The 26,193-nt window shown below is 36.7% G+C and overlaps 1 protein-coding gene across 1 annotated transcript in view; it reads right to left on the bottom strand.

The window, feature by feature from the left end:
• Positions 1–26,193, bottom strand: part of LOC134753498 (uncharacterized) — a 62,059-nt gene that overhangs the window by 19,267 nt on the left and 16,599 nt on the right. The window contains exon 2 of the mRNA XM_063689385.1: positions 16,838–17,101. Within this exon, the coding sequence (XP_063545455.1) occupies positions 16,838–17,101 (264 nt within the window). The remainder of the gene's footprint in view (positions 1–16,837; positions 17,102–26,193) is intronic.

Genomic DNA, 26,193 nt, shown 5'->3' on the forward strand with positions numbered 1-26,193 from the left:
AGTAACTATACGCCGGGATAAAAACGTGACCAAACACGTGTGCAGGTGACTGTTGCTACAGCGAATATCGGTTACTTAGTTATCGATATCGATTTACTTGTAGTAGGTATTGCTCTATGCTTGTGGTTAAAACATTTACGATATAGTATAACGGAAGCTAAAGTTAATGGATAATTACTAATGATTAATAGATTTATAGCGTCAAGGAGAAATGGAACTGTCTGTTAACGTAAGTTACGTATAAACATACCTATAAATAACACATATGGGGCATTTTCTATGAAAAGGAACCTTATTGTCGATGGCGCTTACGCCGCACAGCGTCGCGCGGCATTGTATTTATATCGGAGCATCGTTTATAATGGCGTAAGCGCCATCGACAATAAGGTCCCTTTTTATAGAAAATACCACTTATGTATATGTAAACGCAGACTGCTGATGGTTCAAATTTGACAAATATTATTCTGCAAATTTTGTAGAGCTCCATTACAAAAGGTGAGTGAAAATGTGGTTTATAGTTTTAAAAATAAACAACGAATTAGTTTATTTCTGTCTTACAAGGAAAGGTACCCAACTGTCCGACTAAGATTTGATTTATTTTGATATATGTTACAGAGTATCTAACATATTTAATTATACGAACGGGTCTACCGCGATTTAATTTCATTGTTTTTACCTTAAATTCCGACGTTTCAGCTGAGTTGCCCCAGCTGTGGTCACAGAAAGATCACACAACGACGTAACCACAGAATAAGTAATAATATTATCATACAGAACGGCCACGCACCGCCCCGCCCCGACTCGAATTACCTCGCCCCGCGACAGCAGATTGACGGCCGTTTGCCGGCCGCTGAGTACTATTTTTAAGCAACTTACGCACACTATGATACATGACGCGTGTACAGTCGTGCCGTTCACACATAGAAACGCAAGTGATTTTTGATGTATAGCGTGTCCGCCCTGTGACTTAACGTAACACACTTATATTTGGTTATATAGCTATAGCAGTCTATAGATATAATGTTTGGGTCATGTGTTACACCGTAGCATCTAAAACCTAGCCGATTTTCATGAATGATGTGTCAAATACACTACCGCTCAAAAGTATTTAGACACCCGCAATTTTCACCATACAATTGTATACAAAAATTATTTTCAAAATCATACTGTTCGATCGCAGGCAAATGACTCTCTTACATGTTGGATCGAATTTTTATTTTGGTAAATAATATTGAGCCTCAAATTGTTGCCAAAGACATCCTTTAAAATTTCGAGTTTACTTTATGCAACGATTTATAAAACCCTAGTTAATACAAAATAAAACGATTTTGTACTGAAAAACGATTTATGGTTACCATTTTATACGCTTGCCATTTTGTAAATAGGTAATGTACACGAATATTCTGCACATCACTTTGAAGCTCGATATGTCTGTTAAATTAAAAAAGTAAACTCCACAAAAAACTGTTACCAGACTGCGACTTAGCGGTATAATTCTGAAAGTCGATTTTGTATACAATTGTATGGAAAAAATTACGAGTGCCTAAATAGTTATGAGCGGTAGTGTATTTCGTTTTTGTGGCCGAGTTCGTTGTTGCGGCATATTTGTTAGTTTTTCAACTTTCTCCTTGACCTTTATCGATAATCGATATACTTGGTACATCCCTGATCGATCCGAGTTTGTTGTTGCGGCATATTCGTTAGATTTTTAACTTTCTCCTTGACCTTTATCGATAATCGATATACTTGGTCCATCCCTGATCGATATCTGAGCAGACAGTCGGTCGCCTGGAATTTGCCGTGCTCTCTATTCGTGACTGACACAGTCAGTTGGGTCACAGGTTCAATTCTGAACAAGCAATTTGTCAAGTCAGTCAGGTCAACCAATTAGCTTCTTTCACTACGTGTGGAGGGGTCATTATAACGTAATATATATAGAAATTAGACATTTATGATCACAATCTCACACTTTGCCATTGCAAATGATATGCAGAGTAAGCTTGATCCGACTATTCATTTCATTTGAAACCTTACACTGCTAACAGTCATCTTGTGATTGTGACATGTGTAAGCATTATAATAAATGCCGCACTGTATATTTATGTAAGCTTTTAAAAGCGCATTCGTATGATTAATTAAATGTGACAACCCACATCAAAAAGAACCATAGTGAGCTCCATCTTAGGCCCTGTCTTCACTTTCCATCAGGTGTGACTAGGGCCAATCGCCGATCAGATTAAAAAAAAAAAAAAAACCTTAAGGCGGTCGGCGCTTACGCCATTATTAACGGCGCCCCAATACTAATGCAGTAGGTAGTAGGTACTACGCGACGTAAGATAAGGTCCTCTTTCATATGTATAGTCACAAATTTAAATAGCTGAGCCGAGCGAGGCCGTCAAATAAGATGAAAACTCCGGATCATAAAATCCCCTTTTAAATGAGGTATAAGAATAGTATTTCAAATTTTTATATTAAAGGAAAAAATGGAAAAAGTTACACTTCCGGCAGGATTTGAACCCGCAACCTCCGCAATCCGTGCGTTGCTCTTAACCAATTGAGCTACGGAAGCCTACCAGAACCTTGCAAATCTTTCCATTCTTTCCCTTATGTATACACGCCTTTGGGGTGGAGATTTGCAAGGTTCTGGTAGGCTTCCGTAGCTCAATTGGTTAAGAGCAACGCACGGATTGCGGAGGTTGCGGGTTCAAATCCTGCCGGAAGTGTAACTTTTTCCATTTTTTCCTTTAATATAAAAATTTGGAATATCGCTCGCAGACGTATCTGCGTGTTAAAAAATTGAAGAATAGTATTATTCTGAAATAAATTGAAAATAATAATCTTAATATCAAAAATAGCATGATTTTTAAATCAATTTAAGGATTCTCATGAACATTAAGGTTAGCCTTTCCTTTAAGTAAAAATCTAACAGTAATATATAACAAGATAAATTGTTATAGGTAACATATGTATCAGTTCAAGTTATCATACAAAGGCATGCAAGATAACAGTGTCGAAACGTAAAAGATAAAGAGGTGACGTAATTTTAACAAAAGACCGTTTTAGTGATGTCACATCGTTATCTGGGGTATGTTAATTTGGTACATGGTATAGTACAATGTATTAAATTTTTCTAAGATTAGATTTTCATAGAGTAGGTAAAAATTATTTAGGTAGATATATATTTATTTACAAATATTTATCATTTACTCATTATTACTTCTGATTATTATCATAGAGTAACTTATACTAGAGCGGTACTGTCATAGTAAATTTTGTAACCCCAGTAAATTCACTGCCATCTGTCGACACACTTTAAAACTAAAAATGAAGATTTATAAAAATACGATAGAATGTATTTAAATATAGATAAATGATTTTTTTTATTTGCATTAATTATTTTTATGATTTTCACTCATGTTCTTTCACTGATATGCGTTAAAATTGTTTAATAACAAACGAAACCGTCAACGCCATCTATACGACTGTAGGCCAAAACTAGTAGCGCCCTCTGAACGAGAATCAAATTTTCTTGATTTTCGAGGCACGTTTTTTCCTTAGACTGTATCCATCTATTACGGAGTTATATCTATCTTTGTTATTATCTAACACAATTTTAACTACTATCTACAATATATATACACGGTGGCTAAAAAATAAGTGCATTCCCGTTGCCAGAGAGGTTTTGTGATTATACTGAGCAACTTTTACTATGGGACCAAACAAGAAATCGCGAAAAAAATTTGGCTGATATTTTGGCTGGACCATTTTATATGGAAGGTTAAAAAAAATATTTGCGATTTTGTGATTGGTCCCATAGTAAAAGTTGCTCAGTATAATCCCAAAACCTCCCTGGCAACGGGAGTGCACTTATTTTTTCATTCAAAATCATTAAGGATTACTAAAATTGACGTACCTACGTAATTATTTCATACGCAATAAAAAAATTAAGTACCTAAGGAAAATAATTTATTTGTATATAAATATCGTTAACGAAACTATCAAACTAGATCTAAATGATAATTTCTTATGATTGTTCATGCTGTCCGATAAAGAAAACTGAGATAATTTTAATAGAAACAGTTTTTTAAAAATTAAATGTATTTTGTTAACTAATCATTACTCACTACCGGAATAACGATAACGAGACAGCAATTTTGTTATCGTTTAATTTCCTCTAAATGTGCAACTGTGCATATACGATGGAAAAAACCGATGAAACGCCGGCGTTTCACATACTGAGAGCAGAGTGAACTGCCGCGGTGCGGGTATAGCTGTCAAGATGCATACTTTACGATTTTGAATAAAGAAAGTACCTACGCAAAGCTTAGTTAAATAGCTTTTTGTAAAAAAAAAATTGTTACAAGCGATGAATCGCTGACAGTAGGGTAGGGTAGGAAACAGTGGCTCAGCTCGAACAGTGGCTCAGTCGCCCCAATATCGCGTCTATCATGTTGAAATTAGGTTGAGTGAGCCACTGTACCCGGCTATTTTTTTCCGAGTCACTGTTTTGTACCCTACCCTACTTTTAACAGGCAATTACGAATAGGGTCAGGAAGGAAACAGTGGCTCGGTACTCAACCTCACTCAACCTTTCAACACGAGAGAAGAGATGCGATATTTGGGCGACTGAGTCACTGTTCGAGCTGAGCCACTGTTTCCGTCTTGACCCTAATAAATCATAGAAACAATTCTAACAAACCCAAGCACAAGCACAATTAGGTTGCGTTGTTTTATCACACAGTTCCTATGGCAACGACCTGTGCCCATCATCAGGTCTACTTACATACATATATATGTATGTGAAGTGATCAATCGAATAATGGGAAGCCGATCTAATTTAGCTTTGAACCAAACACCTGCGTTTTTTTAGGGTTCCGTACCCAAAGGGTAAAAACGGGACCGTATTACTAAGACTCCGCTGTCCGTCTGTCACCGGGCTGTATCTCATAAACCGTGAAAGCTAGACAGTTGTAATTTTCACAGATGATGTATATTTCTGTTGCCGCTATAACGACAAATAATAAAAAGTACGGAACCCTCGGAGCGCGAGTCCGACTCGCACTTGGCCGGTTTTTTTTAGCCACCGTGTATATTTAATTTCAACCGTCCAAAAAGCTTGCTTAATCATTCAAGCATACTACTAACGAAACTGAGTCACTTTGCTATGATTCGTGGCGCGTATTTTTAGCAAGCCCTAAAACTCCATAAAATGGAAATCTACTCGATGACGTCATTTGACGCCATAACAGGCAATCTAGGCTAAATGGGTGCTTCCCTTAACCCCATTTGGATGACTGGTAGAAAATGCTTTATGGCAATTAGTCCACCTTTTGTAGGATAAGATTTTCATTTTGTGCAGTGAAGTTTAAATAAATAAACCCCTCGAAAAAACGACCTTGATGCTTCCCTAAAAGCATTTACACGTCATTATGACGTCAGCGACGTCTTTATGACGCCACTATTACATCATTATGACGTCGCTGACGTCACTTTGCTACCTGGGTTTGACCTACTTAGAAGTACCTATACTGAACGTTCACATTTCTTTTCAGATTACTTCATACTGTATCCATAGACATATATATTACTTCGTAAAGACCGGCCTTACGAACACTACGAATCGGGCCAATACATTGGATTGAAAATCGCATTTAGTTACACCAGCGCGCTCAGTCGTGTGGCGAATTGCGCAGTGGAAAGGCGTCACCATTGTTGTAAACAAAGTATAAGCGTATGCATACAATTCCGACCGAACCACTCCACTCTCCGCCTTTCCACTGCACAATTCGCTACACGACTGAGCGCGCCGGTGTAACTAAATGCGATTTTGACTCCAATGTATCGGCCCCATTCGTAGTGCTCGTAAAGCCGGTCTTTACGAAGTAATATATATATATGTCTATGACTGTATGCATATTTATCTCCGGCATTTAAAACATTAAAAAATTACAGCCACATAAGGTTTTCCGAACATGTGGGTGTAAGGTCGTTAGATTATAATCTTCGAATAAATCAAATCCAATTGGTAGAAGCCTATACTCACTGTAATAATGGTAGGTAATCAATGATAATTGATGATTGTACATATAGTAACATCACTAACTTAATTGAGTCTACGGGTGTCCCCAACCTCTGTTCTTATACTCTCTATGTGTAGGTAACACATACAGATTTTTGATTAATGGGTAGTTTAGTTAGAAGTTTGGTTGCATGAGCCACACGTGAGCAAAGATTTTTGCACCTCATGCATCAAGAGTCCCTCGTGTCGCTCAGATTTCAAATTAGTAAAATTACAATCTTAAAGAGGCCCACTATCAGTCCGCCGGACGATATCGGCCTGTCAGTTAGAACAAAAATTTGACAGTTCCGAACAACTGACATGCCGATATGGTCCGGCGGACTGATAGTCAGTGGGCCCCTTAAGCTTGGTCGGGACTTGACTGAACTTGAGAGTTCTCAGAAAAAATACTTTGCTCTCTTGTTGCATAAATAAATATTTCTATTCCTCAAATCTTAAGACGAACCGATTTTTGTTTCTACGTTTGTATGTATAATGTGCATGTAACATTGTGCATTGTATATGTAGATGTAGTGCATAATTATTTACAGTACATATGGTGCTACTTTCTGGCACTAGTGCGTAAAAGAGCACTTTTCGTGCATATGTCGAAAGTTTAAACGGCCATATGTACTGTAAAACGTTGTACGATACACGTGCGAATAGGTAATTCGCAACTCGTGTCGATTTAAAACACTCCCTGCGGTCGTGTTTTAATTTATCGCCACTCGTTCCGAATTTCCTTTTTTCCGCACTTGTATCGTAAATAACTATTTCCATCGTATTTTCACGGAAACGTACGTGAACGTGTGTTGCTATTTCTGTCAGTCTCGGTACAAAAAGTACTGAGGTTGGCTGAAGTAGCATGACAAATACGAACGTTTCCGAGAAAATACGATGGAAAACAATTATGCACTACATATGTATATGTACATGCTGTTAACTGAAAAATTGTAAACCGTATTGTGAAGACTAGAGCTCGGAATTTTCGCGGCAAAATAAAAGACTGTCGCAATCTTGCAATAGAGTTAAACATTTTTTTATCGATATCGATAGTTGGGTAATGGGAGAAAATTAGGGTCCACCAATTAAAAAAATATTTAATAGCAAATTTAGGTGAGGTTTTTATAAAATTATATATGAATCTCTTCTTAGAAATCTACGTCAGTACACACAGCAGCACATGACATTATATTTGGTTTGTGACAGTGATAGGAGTAGATAATCATTATCATTAATTTCTCAAACTTCTCTGGGAGTAAACAGTTTCGTTTATCACTATAACATGTATGGACCATTATGAAGTCTGAATTAAACGAATTTTATTTTTATTTTTTATAAAGCCATTTTATGTATACTATTAAATTATGTATACTAACTGTATCTGTTTGTATATAATTTTATACAAACCTCACAATTTTTTTTAAATATTCGTTTTATTTGGTTTACCGCCGTCTTTTTCTTCTATTACACAACTATCGATATCGATAAAAGAATGTTTCTAACTCTAACAAGATTGCGACAGTCTTTTGTTTTGCCGTGAAAATTCCGGGCTCTAGTGAAGACCCATTGATGATCTATGAGGACCAATTTTTTTTATAAACACTGCCACGTCGCAAAATCAGCCATAGCAAACTGTCAAAACCATATTTATTTACTGGGATACCGCCGTTTAGCCAAAATATTTTTCGCCAAATTTCACTTCCCAACAAATTTATGGCATCAGTTTCATTTCCCAAATGAAATTTTAGCAAGTTTTTTACTTCGCGACCATTTCAATTCCCAACCCCATATTGCGAAATGAAAATGACGTACTAGGTTTGGTTCGAGGTTGCGGAAGAGTACTTCGGCGTTCCTGGGACCTCGCCGTATAGCAGTGAGGCGGCAACAGAGGGGGTTTAGTGGGTAAACCATGGGTCCCATTAGCCTGTATGGGAGTCCCACTTAACCATCCCAGGCCCGTCCCTGCGCCTGGGTGGTATGCGTAACGCATTCCCCCTCTATATATATAAAAAAAAGAGGTTGGATTATGAAAATTTGCGAAATGTAATTTTGCCAAATGATAATTTGCGTAAAATAGTTTGGGTAGTAATACTTTGGGAAACGATTTTTGGCAATACCTAAACCTACCTACCTACCTATTTAGTAAACCTTATTTACTAGACAATGGTAAACATATATATACCTGTTTCCGGTGTCCATTGTTGTACGTACGGCACAATAGTTTCACACTGCGTCACTCTAAATTACTCTACAATTACGTAGGACAAATAAAGCCACTGTTCAAGTCCATAAACCGCACTGGGAATGCGTGTATTTGTCACTGACACTTTCTATTCTATTTCATAGTACTACATACTGGGGCATTAGATAAAAAATTACTTTCATTTTCATGTTTTTTCTCTAAAAATGTTAAAAGTGGAGTTTTTTTTGTATGAGATTAATTCGTGTTTTTTTTTCGCACATGAGGAAGTCATAAGATAAAAACGGTTTTATTTGTCATACAAACGGAATTTCGTTCTCATTTTAAAACTACGTGTTGGATTGTAATCAAACTTTTCACATACAATCGCATGAGGTATATCTAGGTCTGTAATTAGTTTAAATAGCTCGAGTATATAAAATAAACGAAATAGAGCAAAAGCAAGTTTTGTATGAAAAATTTAAATTCGCTGTTTTTTTTTCCCTATGGTATCTGAAGCTACATAAACTAATTACAGACCCAGATATACCTTATCCCATTGTAAGTAAAAAGTTTCAGAGCAATCTAGTTAGTCGTTTTAAAATGAGAGCGTAACTACGTTTGCATGTAGAACCGAGCTTGCCGGGGACTCCATTTTCTCAAACTACAAATAAAATGTGTTCAATTATTAGTTAAATGAGAATGAAAAGTAGAGTGGGAAAACAGTGGGAATGTGTCAAAATATGTAAGTGTTGCACTCGTACACTTTGTCACGTCAAAATCAGTGCAGAGTTACACACTAAACACACTAAACTAAAAGAACACAAAAGATGTACAAAACTAAGATGTCTACAGAACCAAAACAAATATTGTATACCCAAATATAACAACATATATGGCACTAGGCTGTACACATATATATTACCTAAAATATTGAATGATCTGCCAGAAGTTGTTTGTGCTAAATATTTAAATGGTACACATATAAAAAATGTCGTTAAAATGCACTTATTAAAAACTAACGACACAAGCTATGTATACTAAGAATCATATTTATGATAAGATATAGGATATAATATTGTTTTTCTTTATGTTATTCTCGAACTCCCCATCGGCACACAAACCTCCATAAGGTTTTGCCTACGATGGGTCTTGTAATGATCTAAAAAACTGTAATTTGCTTCCTTATTCAATAAATTAAAAAAAAAAAAAAAAAAACACAGACCACATTCTCTAATCTAGTACACACACTTAAAATGCACAACACAACTGCAACGAACCGCGGACGCGCTTTCACTAAATATTATGAACAATTAACATTGTGTAATACGCTTTAGTTCTGAAAAGACTTTTTTTTATTTTTATTTATTGAATATAGAAGCAAATTACAGTTTTTTAGATCATTACAAGACCCATCGTAGGCAAAACCTTATGGAGGTTTGTGTGCCGATGGGGAGTTCGAGAATAACATAAAGAAAAACAATATTATATCCTATATCTTATCATATATCCTATATCATCATAAATATGATTCTTAGTATACATAGCTTGTGTCGTTAGTTTTTAATAAGTGCATTTTAACGACTTTTTTTATATGTTTACCATTTAAATATTTAGCACAAACAACTTCTGGCAGATCATTCAATATTTTAGGTAATATATATGTGTACTTAAAAGCCTTCAACATCATCGTCATCATCATGTCAGCCGATAGACGTCCACTGCTGGACATAGGCCTCCCCCAAGGCTCGCCACTCTGACCGCCTTACAAAGGTGAATTCCAGTCTTTTGATTATAGTTTTTTGCAAAAGCGACTGGTTTTAACGAAATAATGCTAATAATCGTAGTAAAACTTTAGTACATTTTGACACATCCATAAATTAATTTACTTGAAGAATATTCTTGCCCAATAAAAGGACCCGGGTATGTCCTTAAACTGCGTCCGGACCCGGATATGTCCTTAAAATACATCCAAAAGAGAGGTATGGGCACTGTGAATGACATCTCGCTTTGTGTGGTAGGGCACAGGACAGCGGATGTCATTCCAGATCTAGAGCAGAGCCCAACTGGGGAAGTACCTCCACCTTACAGAAAACCGCAGCCAAATAACACTAGACCCTACTCATAGTGTTGTGTTCCTGCCGGTAAGTTGCGGTAAGTAAGGTTGCCAGAGCTCAACGAGGGAGAGGAGTGTTAGGGTCGGCAACGCGCGTGTAATATCTCCGGTGTTGCAGGCGTCCATAGGCTACGGGAACTGCTTACCATCAGGCGAGACGTTGTTATCTTATCAAGCCATGGAGATTTTATATGTTATTATGTGAATATTTGTGTATGCCGACTTCTAGTTCCCATAGCATAACCCTAGGTTTATTCAGTCACGCATGTCACATGTTTTATCGTTGGAAAATATAAATAAACATTATAATTACATGACTTAAGTAGGTATTAGTGCTAAAACATAAACATTCAAAACATAATTAGCTAATCACTTACCTATTTAATTAATTTAATGGCACCCATTTCAACTGAAATAATTGTATTTACTCGTAAGTACAAAACACTTTATTGGTACCTAAATATAAAAAAAGTTCTTTTTTATTTGAACTAAATTTTTTGTAGTTTCGATATTTTATGTGTTTTATTGATGTGTTATTTAGTTATCACGTTTTGACATTAAATTCTTTACAAACAGGACGAAATTCTTTAGTTACACTTACACCATTAGACATAACATGTTTTTTTAAAGATTATTTTTAAATTATAAATAAATGTGACGTTTTCAATCAAAAGGTACCACATTGTCGCTTGTCGATAAGGCTGATTTCAAATTGAAGCTATATGGAAATAGCGCCTTATTGACGACCGACAATAAGTACCCTTTTGGTTGAGAATGGCACAAATATCCACTTAAAAGTGATCATGATCACACTATACATTAAAGCACTACTTGTCACGTCCATTGGGGTAATAACCACTTTTTTAACGGTAATTTTTCGCGGTAATATCCACTATAACGTTGAGTCATGTGGCTTCGACCGTTGCATTGTGAGAACTGAGCCGTTCCGCCCTTGCGCAGCAAAGGTTGGTTTACATGTCGACGCTGTAAGAGCATTAGAAAGATATAACAGAATAAAGAAAAAAACCGGACAAGTGCGAGTCGGACTCGCGCACCGAGGGTTCCGTACTTTTTAGTATTTGTTGTTATAGCGGCAGCAGAAATACATCATCTGTGATAATTTAACTGTCTAGCTATCACGGTTCATGAGATACAGCCTGGTGACAGACAGACGGACAGAGGAGTCTTAGTAATAGGGTCCCGTTTTTACCCTTTGAGTACGGAACCCTAAAAAGGATCGAAAGGGGTTTTCCTTGTAAAGACGATTAATCGTGTCTGAAAAAAAAAAATTTTACCTAGATACCTTTCCGTTCTAAAAATACCAACAGATGGTATTTGCTACACACAGTGAGTGTGCGTGTGTGTGGTAATAGGAGGAAAAGCGACTATCATGCTGGCTGTTGCCAAAATATTAACTTTTGCGGGCTTATATTACCATAGTGTTTAACATTTTTCAATGTCACATAAATAATATGCCTCATAGCCGCCAGGCGGGCGCCTCTAACGCGCACACAGTATACTTTTTACTGTGTTTTACTGGCACCACCACAAGCAAAAATTTCTTTTGACGGCTTCTAAGATTCGAAGCTGAAACAGTACATTTTCTAAGAGTTAAATGGACTATGAACAAAAATTATCAGATTTGTTTAAAACGGTTTTTAAACAAAATGCAAAGTTGTATTCTAAATTTGCCTCCTCATTAAACAATCGTGTAAAGTGCCATGCAAAATGAATATGTAGGATAGAAGGCTACTGTCATAGTAAATTTTGTAGTCAATGTAAATTTACTGCCATCTATCGACACACGATTGAAACTAAAAATATTAAAAAATTTACATATATGGATAAATGATTTTTTTATTTGTATTTCTTATTTTTATATGATTTTGACCCATGTCCTTTCACTAATATGTGTTAAAAATTGTTAAATAACAAACGAAACCGTCAACGTCATCTAGCCGAGAATAGGCCTAAGGTTGGTATTGGTGGTAGCGCCATCTGTGCGAGAATAAAATTTTCTTGATTTCCGAGGCACGTTTTTTCCTTACACTTTATTCATCTTATACGGAGTTGCATAGGTCTTTGGCGCCATGTAAGCCCGGTGCGCTCACGTTTCGTTCCGTTCGTGACTCACAGATAACCACTGTTCTCAATTATTGTACAGTCGGCACTAAAAGTACCTGTATTTAACACTTTTGCACGCGAGTAGCCTGGAAAAAGTATCAACGGACGACCAGTGGCCGAATATTTCGAAAAACGGTCAATGCGGCCAAATCCGTCATACGGTGAATTCCGTCAACATCCCTTTGCGTTCACGGCCACAGATAAGATGACTTGAATTTTGACAACCCTGAATAGCCGAAAGGGATATTGCCATATATTTATTTATTTAAGCTTTATTGCACAATATATGAAGGTACAAAGGCATTCTCTACCAGTCAACCAATGGGTTAAACCAGCAAGATTAAGTAGGTAGTGCATATATTAGAAAGAGATAGCATGATTCGAACCTGAACCGCTGTCAAACTTCGATTTTGTAAGTTTCCTTTCTGTACGGTAGTACTATTATTTGTTCTGTGCTGTAAGATGAGACTTGGTCAAAATCGTCACTATACTTACTCAACCTCATATCTGCAACAATCATTTGATGGAAATGTCGCTTTTCTTTTATTCGGAATACGGGTGTTTTTGTCATCAAATGAGTGTTGCAGATACGAGGTTGAGTAAGTATAGCGGCGATATGTGAAAATTGCCCTATAATATTTATTTATTACTTAAATGATTACATTTAACCTGTAGCATTTTATCAGTGACAAAAAAAAGGAAATTTTAGTAGACTTTTGCGGCTGATTGTACCATGAACACTAAACTTAACGGTGCCATTTTGAACCTTATTTTGAGTGTGTTTCAATGTTCGTGCGTGGAATATTTTAAATTTAATTGTATACTGATGTTCAGTAAGTTTTCTCATTGTTTTGGGATATAAAAAGATGTTTCAAATATATGGCACTATCCCTTTCGGCTATTTAGGGTTGTCAAAATTCAAATCATTATCTTATTTGAGGTCGTGCACGCAAAGGGACGTCAACTTGTGTCAACCTTAATAATTGCTCGGAGCAATGCTAAGCCGAACGGAGCCGAGAATACCCGAAAGGAGGAGTTTCGCACCCCTGGTACCGGCTAACCTCGGAGCCACAGAAGCCACACCCAAAACGCATTAGTGTATAAATATCGCTAGAAAGCACGCAGAGGTCGCGGAGGCCGCTCCCTTTTCTATCACATTAACGGTTTATTTTTATTTTTAACAGCCACTTAACCTAGTCAGTGGTTATTCTGCCTATGAAGGTCTTGGATTTAAATCAGAAGGGAACCTTTGTAGTAAATATTAATAACGGGTCACTCACGTATTTTAAGTCGAAAACCGCTATTAATCCATACTAATATTATAATTGCGAAAGTGTGTCTGTCTGTCCGTGACCTCTTCACGTTTAAACCGCTGAACAGATTTAGTTGAAATTTGGTATAGAGATATTTTGAGTCCCGGGGAAGGACATAGGGTAGCTTTTATCCCAGAAGGCATCCTTATAGGGGGTGAAAAGGGGGTGGAAGTTTGTATGGGGAATCGATAAAAAGCAGATGGGATAAAAAATAAGCTACCCAAATTACTAACACCACGCAGACGAAGTCGCGGGCAAAAGCTAGTATTTAATATGTCTGTGTCTCACGGAAGTTTTGTTATTAAAACCTTTGTAGTCTTACATAAGTTACATACAAAACTTCTATTCACTATTTTCTTTGTATTAAAAATTTTTAGCAACGTAAACTAGTACCAAACATTTTGTATGGGGAATCGATAAAAAGCAGATGGGATAAAAAATAAGCAACCCAAATTACTAACACCACGCAGACGAAGTCGCGGGCAAAAGCTAGTATTTAGTATGTCTGTGTCCCACGGAAGTTTTGTTATTAAAACCTTTGTAGTCTTACATAAGTTACATACAAAACTTCTATTCACTATTTTCTTTGTATTAATTTTTTTTAGCAAACATAGATATGTAAATGTTAATTCAGAGTTAATGCACCTTATTAAAGCAAAGTGAAGGAAGCGAAAGAGGTATGTCAGGATCGTAGCAAGTGGAAATCCGTGGTCTCTGCCTACCCCTCCGGGAAATAGGCGTGATTATATGTATGTATGTATGTATGTATGTATTAAAGCATGTCGTTTTAAAATGTTTGAATGATGTGAATGTGTGATGAACCCTAAAAACGGGACCCTATTACTAAGACTCCGCTGTCTGTCTGTCACCAGGCTGTATCTCATGAACTGTGATAGCTAGACAGTTTAAATTTTTCAGATGTAGTATTTCTGTTGCCGCTATAACAACAAATACTAAAAACAGAATAAAATAAATATTTAAGTGAGACTCACTCCCATACAACAAATGTGATTTATTGCCGTTTTTTGCGTAATGGTGGTTTTTTGTAGTAACTGTAATTTATTCGAGTTGGCTTATCTGTTGAGAAGTAATGATAAACACAAACAAACAATATTTGTCTAAATAAATTTTACCTATTTTATTTCATATCATAAAAAAGACAAAGATTGTTTATAAAATGTATAACAGTCATTTTATTTATTTCATTTCAGATATTGGGCCTTTATAAATCATAACAACCATTTAAAAACAGTACTACTAGCGCCATCTGTTAAACATCTTTAGATACAAAATAACAACTTAATCCATGACAGCGGCAAAATATGCAACTAAAATAACATCGTACTCACTCAAACGTTTGCGCATAGACAGTAGCGCCATCGGGATAAGTTTGTAACTTTATATTGGAATTTGTTTCGCTATCCGACGATAGATGTCGCTAGTAGGCATAATTATTTCATTACCGATATTTCGAATTTGATTTGGCGTAGTTAATGAGAATATTAAACAATAATATTTACTATGTTCGCTCGCGGTTCCGCCTGCGTGGGATTCGGTTTGTATCCTTTGGAGTAGATTTCTGGAAATATACTTGTTACGATTATGGGGCACTCGGTGTTAGGGTGGTATTCCACTCTGTCCAATGTGCATTGCGTCTCACTCTCTCGCTAAACAAAATGTGAGACGCAAATACACATTGGACCAATATATTTGATCGGACGGATGGAATACCATTCTTATGTGAAGAAGGTCTTCTCCATATGTTTACTAGACCTACGTTTATAGTACTTTTAAGTCACTTAGTTTCCTAATTGTTCAAGAGATGGCGCTGTGTGTAGATTAGATGCCGCTTACGTTTGTTTCCCGTAGATTGTACTAATGTTTTGCACAATGGAACACATATGAATCGATTTTGATGAAATTTACGAGTTTTTGGAACCGTTCGTCGCTATTATTTTAGTTACGATAACGGTAATATCAGATCGATATAACCAAAGATAGATATAACTCCGTTATAGATGGATACACATACAGTCTAAGGAAAAAGCGTGCCTCGAAAATAAAAATAAATTGTTTCTCGATCAGATGGCGCCACTACCTTTGGCCTACTCTCGGATAGATGGCGTTGACGGTTTCGTTAGTTATTTAACCATTTTAACGCATATCATTACTAGTAACTCAATTTAGTTATAATTATTACGAAGGCCGAAAAGAAGTGTAAGTATAGCTACATTGGTAAATGAAGATATGTAAGAGAAATCTTGATGTTTTTAACAATAAAACAAACATGAAACATAGAAAGAAATAATCGCCTCAGTCGGCGAAGAACGCATAGGCAGCTAAATATGGTTAAGTACTTGACTTGTAAGTACCTATTCTAATTGGAAAAGCAATCAAGTTCCACCGAGTCGATAATTACCTACACTGATTGTAATACTCACATTTTGTCTATCCAAGTCCAACTGAACGTTCTACTCTTTCCCAAATTTCACGTCACTACCATCCAACCTCCTACTTTTCCTCTCCGTGGCGTATTTCTTAAACCTCTTCTGCTGCCCCGATTCGCAGACGTTCTTACATTAATATACTTACATTTTGTCTATCGACGTCCAACTGAACGCTCGTCTCCTTCCCAAATCTCTCGTCACTCCCATCCAACCGCCTACTCTTCCTCTCCGTAACGTATTTCTTAAACCTCTTCTGCTGCCCCGACTCGCAGACGTTCTTACATTAATAGTAATACTTACATTTTGTATATCGACGTTCAACTGAACGCTCTTCTCCTTCCCAATTCTCATTTCAATCCCATCCAATCTCCTACTCATAAGACCTCTCTGTAGCGTAATTCTTTAACCTCTTATGTCTTATACTAATGCATAATACTCACATTTTGTCTATCGACGTCCAACTGAACGCTGTTCTCCTTCCCAAATCTCACTTCACTCCCATCCAACCGCCTACTCTTCCTCTCCGTAACGTATTTCTTAAACCTCTTCTGCTGCCCCGACTCGCAGACGTTCCTACATTAATATAGTAATACTCACATTTTGTCTATCGACGTCCAACTGAACGCTCTTCTCCTTCCCAAATCTCACTTCACTCCCATCCAACCTCCTACTTTTCCTCTCCGTAGCGTATTTCTTAAACCTCTTCTGCTGCCCCGACTCGCAGATGTTCTCGAAACTCTTCGGTTTCAGTATCGGTTTCGGTTTCAACGCTGGTTTCTCGAAGTTGTCGCGCAGTTTTTGGAAGTCGGTCGGCTCGGGGGTGGTGGGGCGAGAGTGGTGGGGGGTGTCGTAGATGATTTCCTGGAAATTAGAGAATTGGCTTTTTGAAAAACTAAGATAAAATAGTGCATAATGAACAGATAGATAAGAGTACATAGCATGCTGGCATAGACATAGGACCTAGCCAGATGGTATCACAAAAAAAGTTAATTAAAGAAAAATACTTATCTAGTAAGTAATAAAAAAAATCTGCCAGCTTATTTGATAGGCAAAACTCTTGACATAACATATGTTAGTAATAAAACTATGTTAGTAAAGAAACTCGAGCACGGCTAGTGTTTCAAGACCCATTTTTTCAGCAAATCTTAATGAGTATGAATTAACTTCAGATCATAATAGCATGTTGTAAGTATAGCGAAAGTGATCTATTGTGAAGCGTAAACATTGCGTGGGAGGGCGAAAGTGCAGTAGGCGGATATTACTGATCGAGCGTGCATGATGCTAATATATATTGATGACGATGTATGTTCGTATAATCTTTAGTATAAAAAAACCGGTCAAGTGCGAGTTCGTTTGACTCGCGCACCGAGGGTTTCGTACAAACTTTAAATTTTCTCATGTAACTATAATCACGAAATGACTTTTGACCAGAATCATAAGTAATAAGCGTAATTGTGTATAGCCCCATCTATCGGCAATTTGGCTAACTAAAGTGCGCGGCCTGTATGTATGTTGGTTTGTCTGGGATAATTCTTTATCGTGTGAACCGATGCGACAGACAGACGGACGGAGTCTGTATTTTTTTTTTTTTTTTTTTGTTCAAAAAAGGGACATTAAAACGAAATTATTAAGAAATATTTTATTATAAATCGATTCTCAAACATAAGACAAAAGTTTACAAACCTTAACATTTGTGGTCATCGAGAAAAATTCCTATAAAATCTGTCTCAAAGTTCAAAATTGTCCCTATTTACCCCATTTGACGGTATACCCACTTATAATAAATTTTGCTGTGTACCTTTGGTAAACACGCACCATTCGCTCGTTTTTCATCAATAGATTATAATACAAACAAAGTCCTCTGCCGCGTCTGTCTGTATGTATGTTCGCGATAAACTCAAAAACTTGAACGGACTTTCATGCGGTTTTCGCCTAACAAACTAACAATAGAGTGATTCTTGGGGAAGGTTTAGGTGTATAATTTGTAAAGGTTTTGTGTAAATTGGTTAAACTACCCATGCGAAGCCGGGGCGAGTCGCTAGTTAATAAAGAAGTTTAAGTTATCAATTTGCTTAACTGGATTCGATAGACTAAGTGCATAGCCAAGATCATTAAGATTATACTAATGACAGTCGTAGCCAAGTGTCACTGATAAGAAAACTGTCGGATAACGGAGGTTATCAGTTATCTATTTCCTTGTTTGCTGCAAATCTCGTCAAGTTTACTATGACCTGGCGGTCTAGCATAAGTTGCGTTCTCGCGCGCGACTCCATACATCTAGCGCGACTTCAAGTATGAACTCGCGCGCGAGAACGCAACTTATGCTAGACCGCCTGACGAGATTTGCAGCAAAGAAAGAAAGAAAGAAAATACATTTATTTACGTCAAACCAAACCAGTTAATTATAGGTACATAAAATACCTATATGTAATGGAATTTAAAACCAACAAGTGCGAGTCGGACTCGCCCACCGAGGGTTCCGTACGTTTTAGTATTTGTTGTTGTAGCGGCAACAGAAATACATCATCTGTAAAAATTTCAACTGTCTAGCTGTCACGGTTCATGAGATACAGCCTGGTGACAGACAGACAGACGGACAGACGGACGGACAGACGGACAGACGGACAGCGGAGTCTTAGTAATAGGGTCCCGTTTTTACCCTTTGGGTACGGAACCCTAAAAAGGACTCAGCGTAATACTATGGTAAAATTAAATTAAATTATCGTTTATTTCGAGCTCATGGCTCATAAAATGTTAGTACTTGCAATAAAACTTAAAAAACTATGTTAGTGGCAATAAATATCTTAACTAAATTTATAGTTACTATACAGATACACTGTTACTGGGCTTGTAAAGTCCACAACAGTGCCGCAGCGCTGATTTTCAGTTATAATTTATTAACTTATAATTAACTTAAAGCTAAGGAATACAGAATTTTTTTTAACAGACAACACAGAGGAAAAAATATAACAGTAATTAAAAGATGAGAATTATGAGCCTACCACTCTGTGATTTGATGAAACAATTGTCTAGTGAGCCGTGCCCTTGTTTGCAACGTGGCAGAGATAACAAGTTTATAAATAAACACGCCGTGATATGATACTTGATATGCTAATATAGTTAACTCGTATGTATTTACATTACATATACATCTGGGCCGAATCTCGGCACACATCTGATATTACATAACTTTTTGAGATGTAATATGAATATGAGGTTATGATGTGAATATTTTATGAGCAAACCCCGTTATCAATGTTGCAATACATTGAGAATAAGGGTTGGAAAAACTATCTACTAAAAAAACTTTTTTTTTGTTCACGGAGTGGGCGAATGCTTTTACGCACCGCGGGAAGGCCATTGATAGGGGGGTGTGTGGGACTCGCCGATCCTGTTCCCTCTCAGCTGGCGAGAGGGGAGGGAGAACCTGACCCTACCCACTAAACCCACTTCGGCGTTTCATCCTCTTTGCCGTTTGTGAGGGCGCCATGGGATCGAGTACACTCTACCATGGCGCAACCAAAGGAAACCCTAACATTGATAGCCAACTTCGCACAAGCAAAATATTAAGAAAACGGGACGACACGTTCTCCGTACAAACGTAGTACCCATTTTACTCTATGTGTATTTACATTACATGGTTTAAAACAAAGTTGCTTTCCGCTGTCTGTCTGTCCCTATGTATGCTTAGATCTTTAAAACTACGCAACGGGTTTTGATGCGGTTTTCACCTATTGAGGAAGGTTTTTAGCAAAGGGAATATAATAGGATGGGGCGGTACTGTCATAGTAAATTCTGTAACCACAGTAAATTCACTGCCATCTATCGACACACTTTAAAACTAAAAATGAAGATTTATAAAAATACGATAAAATGTATTTATTTTTTTATTTTTTATTTATTGGTTCACCAACAATTGTTTACACTTTGTTAAGTATAACTACAAACGTTTAAACTATTATCGCTTAGCGTAACAATTACTTAAAGGTAAACACAACATGCATTGAATGAAGTAAGAAGACTGCATCTACGTGACATATTTTACAATAATAATAATAATGCATTAATTATAACAGGAACTAATACTGTTTACAATCGAAATTAACTATCCTATCGTGAGACATATTTCAAGATGTTTAGATCAGTACGGCTTCACTCACTATTATTTTTAGTTGTTTTACAATAACAATAACAATGCAGAGATTACTAATAACTACCTTAAGTGGATATCATTAACTTATACTATGCTATTATATTTTGCTAAGCAGGAGCGAACAGATTTTTTAAAATGATGCGCAGAGTCAAAGTGTGCATCCATTACATGGCTACAACTATTCACTACTTTGCACAATCTAGGGACAGGTGAATTGCTGCCATGGACCGTCCGACGAAGCGGGGGGCACAGGGGAGTTATCGGTTTGCGGGGTATTCTCTTCGGAGCACATTTGTTAAGAGGCCGTAGTCGATTTTGGAGCAAACATTTTAAATTGATGGATTTAGTCGTTGAAATTATACACGTTTTGTTACGTAATATCTAAATAACAAGTATTGGTTTCTATTAGCACGTCTTCTCATCTTGCTTTTTAATAATGAGGTCTCAAGCGTGCGTCACCGGTAATATATGAAGAGAAGGGGCAGTTTTTAAAAATTCATCAAAAATTTATGGTGGTAAATTATACAAATTGATGTATAAGAATAGTTTCAACAAATGTTGTAGATTGTTTATGTATCAAAATTACGTTGAAATTAAGTCGATTTTCAGAGAAATTGTCACTTGTTTTGAAGTAATTTCTGGAGAAAATTGATTTCGTCTAACTTTCATTTACACTACTTCAAAGTCATAATAATAAAAATGTTAAGAAAAGATTCAAAGATTTATTTGTTCAACATAGGTAAGTTACAAGATGTTAAATACATATTTCAGTATCACTATGTCGTGCCTATTGGCATACAAATTCAATAAAAATACACACTAATCATAATATCACAGAAAATCAATAATAGTCAAAACAGGGTTATGTCATGCAGTAAATCTTAATTAGGTAATTCAGTCAAAAATTCTATAATAGAGTAATATGCTTTCTCGGTAAGAAAAGCTTTTAGGTTTTTTTTAAAAACATTATTGTTGTCTTTACATGCAATTATATTCGCCGGTAACTTGTTATATATTTTTTGAGCCATTCCAAGTATGCTTTTCTGTAAAAATGCCGTTTTATTTGATACTTTTTGCATAGACTTTAGTTTGTTTTGAAGGCGAACGCTTTTAAACTTACTAATAATGTAGTCTGATAAACATCAAGTACAGGATATGTGTAATACAAAATTACCATGTTTAGCCGTCCAAACGTTACGAAATTTACAAATAAGAGCGACAAAATCAGTGCTTTACGCGCGTTTACCTAAACGTCCATCAGAAAAGCAAACATAACTAATTTTGTGAGTCTGTTTTCAACAAATTGATCTGATAAAAGGTAAGATAAGAAGATGCGCTAATAGAAACCAGTACTTGTTATTTCAATTAGGTAACAAAAGGTGTACAATTTCACCGACTAAATCTATCAATTTTACATTTTTGCGACTAAAATCGACACCGGCCTCTTAAATAACAAACGAAACCGTCAACGCCCTCTATACGAGAATAAAAATACGATAAAATGTATTTAAATATGGATAAATGATTTTTTTTATTTGCATTAATTATTTTTATATGATTTACCCATGTTCTTTCACTGATATGCGTGAAAAATTTGTTAAATAACAAACGAAACCGTCAACGCCCTCTATACGAGAGTAGGCCAAAGGTAGTGGCGCCATCTGATCGAGAATCAAATTTTCGTGGATTTTCGAGGCACGTTTTTTCCTTAGACTGTATCCATCTATTACGGAGATATCTATCTTTGGTTTTAGTGTATAATTTGTGAAGGTTTTGTGTAACCCGTGCGAAGCCGGGGCGGGTAGCTAGTTTAGATTATAAAAAATATTTTTATATAATTAGATGTTTATTAACTATAGCTATGCCCCCATCGTTTGATTTTCTAGATTTTTGAGTAAGATGATTTTGGAAACAGAAGACTCAGAAGAGTCAGAAGAGACAGCCGCCCATATCATTCTCGAATACCCAGAGGTGGCATTAATACCGAGTACAACACCTCGGTTTACCGAGGTCTCTCCCAGAAGTCGTCGGCAACATCAAGGCAAGGGTCTGCTAGGCTTCTTGGAAAGAGTTGGGTTGGCAAGAGTAGTGCCGACAACCCACCACGCAAAATAGGCGTAATAATATGACGTCGACTTGCGGAAACCAAGCCCGCGGGTACCTATATCCTAAGTTGATTTATAAAAAATGTATGGAAATCGTTTTCGCTCCTAATTCTTTTATCTAAAAATCTACAAAAGCCAAACGAGGGTGTCATGATCTGACTTTATATTATGTAACACCTATTATGTACATGACAATACAATAAATAAATGATGATGATGATGAACGAAGGGGAATAGCTATGGTTAATTAATATACGTATTTACTTCGAATCGTGTCGAAATATTTTCCATAATGGCAATATCTAGGGAGGATAATGGCGACTACGTTTGTGTGGATTTTTTAGTAGTATATATTTAGTTAATATATTTGACAAATTTTCATTAAGGGGATCCCATGCCCCAATGACCTTCGATTTGAATCCCTTAGTTTTCTAATGTTTTTTGTAGCTTATCATATTAACAGCAACGGATTTTAGCAATATAGTATCCCATATTTACTTCAAAGTTCATTGTTTCCGAAATATTTGGCATCAAAGTTGAACAATTTTAGGCCAAAAAACTGGTTTTCTGGCCATAACTTTTGTGTTAATTAGTTTAAAATTAAAACCTTAGACAAATTTTTAGAGACGTCTAAGACGAACCTAAATATGTAGCTTTCGTATAAGTAAGATCTTTCACAGCAATCGAGATACGAAAAAAGTGTTTTTTAGACAATGTTTAAAACAATCATAAATAAATAAGTATTAATTTTTTTCACAATCCGGTAGACAAAAATGGAGATAAAAGATTGAAGAACCGATAGCCGCTTGTCTTATAATTCTATATGTAGTGCAAAAGTAGGAGATACGATTCAAAACTTGTCAAAAATCGATGAAAACCTCAGGTAGCCCCTTAATGGTCGGTCAGGTTTGTTTTGAGGATCAAATGTCTGTATGGAACTCATTGCTAACCTCCTGAGACCCAGAAGCATTTGTTTTGTTTTTGAATTTGGAACCCTTACTTACTCAACAAAAAAAAGGAAGCGCTGGTGGCCTAGCGGTAAGAGCGTGCGACTTGCAATCCGAAGGTTGCAGGTTCAAACCCTGGCTCGTACCAATGAGTTTTTCGGAACTTATGTACGAAATATCGTTCGATATTTACCGGTCGCTTTTCGGTGAAGGAAAACATCGTGAGGAAACCGGACTAATCCTAACAAGGCCTAGTTTTCCCTCTGGGTTGGAAGGTCAGATGGCAGTCGCTTTCGTAAAAACTAGTGCCTACGCCAAATCTTGGGATTAGTTGCCAAGCGGACCCCAGGCTCCCATGAGCCGTGGCAAAATGCCGGGACAACGCGAGGAAGAAGAAGACTTACTCAACAAAAGTTCGATAGTTATTTGTGCAACAAGAGAGGAAAGTTGGTTTTTCTTGCGAGTGTTTATTTTGAGTCCCGAGAAAGCGAAAGATTCTATAATTTAATCACGAGCGAAGCGAGTGATTCTAAGGTAGAATCTTGAGCGTAGCGAGGGACTCAAAAACACGAGATGTAAAATAACTTTGCTCTCGTGTTGCACACATAATTTTTCACCTCAGTAGTGAGAACATATTAAAGGTTAAAATGTATTTCGAATTACACAGAATAAACAGAAAAAAAAAGTATTATAATATGTACGATACGAAACGATACGATACGAGACGAGACCGGACCGGACCGGAACGGACCGGACCGGACCGTACCGTACCGTTTCCGTACTGTACCGTACCGTACCGTACCGTACCGTTCCGTACCGTACAGTAGTATGAAGTTCATGGCCTTCACTAAATTAAAAAGCTACATTGTTTCACTCCCTGGAGTGAGGAAAGTCGCACTTTCCTCACTCCAGGGAGTGACGAAAGTAGGCTTGTTCGAGCTGCTGAGGTGAAAAATAAATTGTGGAATATGTACAAAAATTTGTACGCGGGGTCTTAGGCGGTTAAAGCTTAAAGCAATACAAACGTCACAACTGATGGGCAAAGTCTGGCACCCGCGCTAATCGCGCTATACTGACGAAAAGCTCCTAACAAAATGACGTTACGAATTACGATGTAACGTCGTTAAAAAACGTCGTCGTCGTCGTGTCGTGTAAATTTATTTCGCATGTTAGTATGTAAGGAAATTATTCAAGTTTTTGTACGCCATCAGGCAGGGTATAGTGCTACAAATATTTATTTACCGCCACTGTAATCAGTTTGACATATACTCACAAATAAACACACTTTGAACTTTCAACTTTGTTATTGCTTAGAAGCAGTTTCGATGTATGGAAAACAAGGAAATTGCGATTTTGTCGATGAAATGTTTATGTATATTATTGCTATACAATATTATTTTTTATAAATCAGGAATCGAATTATACCATATTTTTTCCATTTTGGATGTTTAAAAAAAACTTATGGAAACTTTGAGGTCTTGTTTTTCTTTATTATTCCAATATTTTTTTAAAGTTTTCAATTTATTGTGATAAATTTTTCATCTATCTATTAGGGTTCTGTACCCAAAGGGTAAAAACGGAACCCTATTACTAAGCTCCGCTGTCCGTCTGTCCGTCCGTCTGTCTGTCTGTCACCAGGCTGTATCTCATGAACCGTGATAGCTTGAAATTTTGACAGATGATGTATTTCTGTTGCCGCTATAACAACAAATACTAAAAACAGAATAATATAAATATACAAATGGGGCTCCCATACAACAAACGTGATTTTTTTGCTGTTTTTTTCCGTAATGGTACGGAACCCTTCGTGCGCGAGTCCGACTCGCACTTGGCCGGTTTTTTAACTAGATTTAGTTACAAAATGCAACATGCGTCAACAAACCTATTACAAATCAATGGCTTGTTTTACTAGTTACAGATTGTGGCATTGCTCGAGAACGGGTCCCGGCCGGAAATCGAACCTGTTACTTCACTTTCTCCCGCCATTATGTTCCGGGAAGCTATAAACGGACATACAGACACACGTCTGTCTTCCTATAAAACCGGCCAAGTGCGAGTCGGACTCGCGCACCGAGGGTTCCGTACTTTTTAGTATTTGTTGTTATAGCGGCAACAGAAATACATCATCGGTGAAAATTTCAACTCTCTAGCTATCACGGTTAATGAGATACAGCCTGGTGACAGACAGACATACGGACGGACAGACGGACAGACGGACAGAGGAGTCTTAGTAATAGGGTCCCGTTTTTACCCTTTGGGTAAGGAACCCTAAAAAAGAAGATAGTGTTGTTTACATATTTTCGACACATCTTCCGCACGTATATTTCAGAAACACGTCCACAGTCCACACCACCGTTTAAGCCTATTTTTTAAATTCTGTAAGGCCGTCATTGTTTACTAACTGAACTAGCAAACTAACCTACTAAGATAGCATGCTAAGTAACAATGGCTCGGTCAGATGTATAGATATGATTGTTATATCTTACCAAAGAGGATATAATATTATAGAGCGGTACTGTCATAGTAAATTTTGTAACCACAGTAAATTCACTGCCATCTATTGACACACTTTAAAACTAAAAATGAAGATTTATAAAAATACGATAAAATGTATTAAAATTTTAATTGTTTTTTTTTTTATTTGCATTAATTATTTTTATGAATTTGACCCATGTTCTTTCACTGATATGCGTTAAAATTGTTAAATAACAAACGAAACTGCCAACGCCATCTATACGACAGTAGGGC

This window comes from Cydia strobilella, chromosome 27 (assembly GCF_947568885.1).
Source record: "Cydia strobilella chromosome 27, ilCydStro3.1, whole genome shotgun sequence".
Lineage (NCBI taxonomy): Eukaryota > Metazoa > Arthropoda > Insecta > Lepidoptera > Tortricidae > Cydia > Cydia strobilella.